The 1,335-nt window shown below is 36.2% G+C and overlaps 1 protein-coding gene across 1 annotated transcript in view; it reads right to left on the bottom strand.

The window, feature by feature from the left end:
• Positions 1-726: 726 nt before the first annotated feature.
• The window catches only part of LOC139426562 (uncharacterized), a 4,673-nt gene continuing 4,064 nt past the window's right edge, over positions 727-1,335 (bottom strand). Inside the window, exon 2 of the mRNA XM_071185844.1 lies at positions 727-1,244. Within this exon, the coding sequence (XP_071041945.1) occupies positions 727-1,244 (518 nt within the window). The remainder of the gene's footprint in view (positions 1,245-1,335) is intronic.

Below are 1,335 nucleotides of genomic sequence, written 5' to 3'. Positions count from 1 at the left end.
CACAGCTGTATAAAATTATCAGTGTTCATAGATTTTGAGTGCTCATAAAAATTGACTTTGACATACATGGCGACAAAAGCATCTTATAAAATAACTTAGTATACTTTTAATTCAATCTTCAGAGAAAAGATTAAACTTTTTAAAACATTTACATAGTTTTACGATGACAGTTTTACTACCTACTTAAAATCAATCAACATATGAATCATATCTAGAAAAAATATCATTAGTCATCGCTTTCATTATGAAAATGGTTGCTACTGTAGGTTTTAAATCATATGTTCAGCACGACTAAGGAAATAACCCACGTCTTGACATCAACTAAGTGGTGGGTTTTTGTTATCATTCTGCATATTTTTTGAATAGTAATTAGATTGTCTTCGAAGTTACACATGAAAAGGAAAGTAGCTTCTAAGTAGTTTGTTTATCCAAAAACTTTTACTTGCTATACTTAATACTTATGCTATACTTATACTGATTGTGGAGGTATACTTTTTGTGATAAATAAGTAGACGAACTTCTTATTACAAAATATAATATATTAAACAGCCTTAAATAATAATAATAAAGTGCATATTGAAAAACAGGAGAATTATCAAAAAGCAAAAAGAAAACATTAGTTTCTCTTTCGTGTTCTTCGTTGCTATGGGATACCAGACTGGCAGCGTTGAGTTGTAGTAGGCAGGTCACCACAGTACTCCCCCTCCAGTGCTAACGATACCTTTCTTACAAATACTTCGGATTGAAGCGTACTCGACGTCCCGAGCGCGTTGTTGTCGTAGCATTTGTTAAATCGGACTTCGTGGTTTCAGTCGATGTTGATGACGCATGTGGTACAGGGGCTTCAGGTTTCCAGATGAATGCCGGTTTAAGGCGATCGATATTAACAATAACTTCTTTTTCGTTTACTAAGATTTTGAATGTTTTTTCGTATCGAGCTAGTACTTGATGTGGTCCTGAAAATTTTGGTGCAAGAGAAGGCTTTGGAGCATCAGATCTGAGAAAAACATGAGATGAGTTTCTTAGTTCTTTGTGTACGAAGACTGTTTGTTTGCAATGAGCGCTGGTAGGAACTGGTCGTAATTTTGACATGCAGTTTCTAAGTTGATGCACGAATGTAGGAGCATCATTACAGTCAGATGGATTGACTGACTGTACGAAATCCCCTGGCAAACGGAGAGCAGTATCATATACCAGTTCGGCAGAAGAGGCATTCAGATCCTCTTTCAACGCTGATCGAAGACCTAGAAGTACGGTAGGTAACACCTCAGTCCACTGTATTGCAGTGTGGCATCGAATTGATTGTTTTAAAGAGCGGTGAAATCTCTCGACAAT

This window comes from Parasteatoda tepidariorum, chromosome 9, assembly GCF_043381705.1.
Source record: "Parasteatoda tepidariorum isolate YZ-2023 chromosome 9, CAS_Ptep_4.0, whole genome shotgun sequence".
NCBI classification, from domain to species: Eukaryota; Metazoa; Arthropoda; class Arachnida; order Araneae; family Theridiidae; genus Parasteatoda; species Parasteatoda tepidariorum.
The sequence above is the reverse complement of the archived record's forward strand: the minus strand, read 5'-3'. Positions and strand labels throughout refer to the sequence as shown.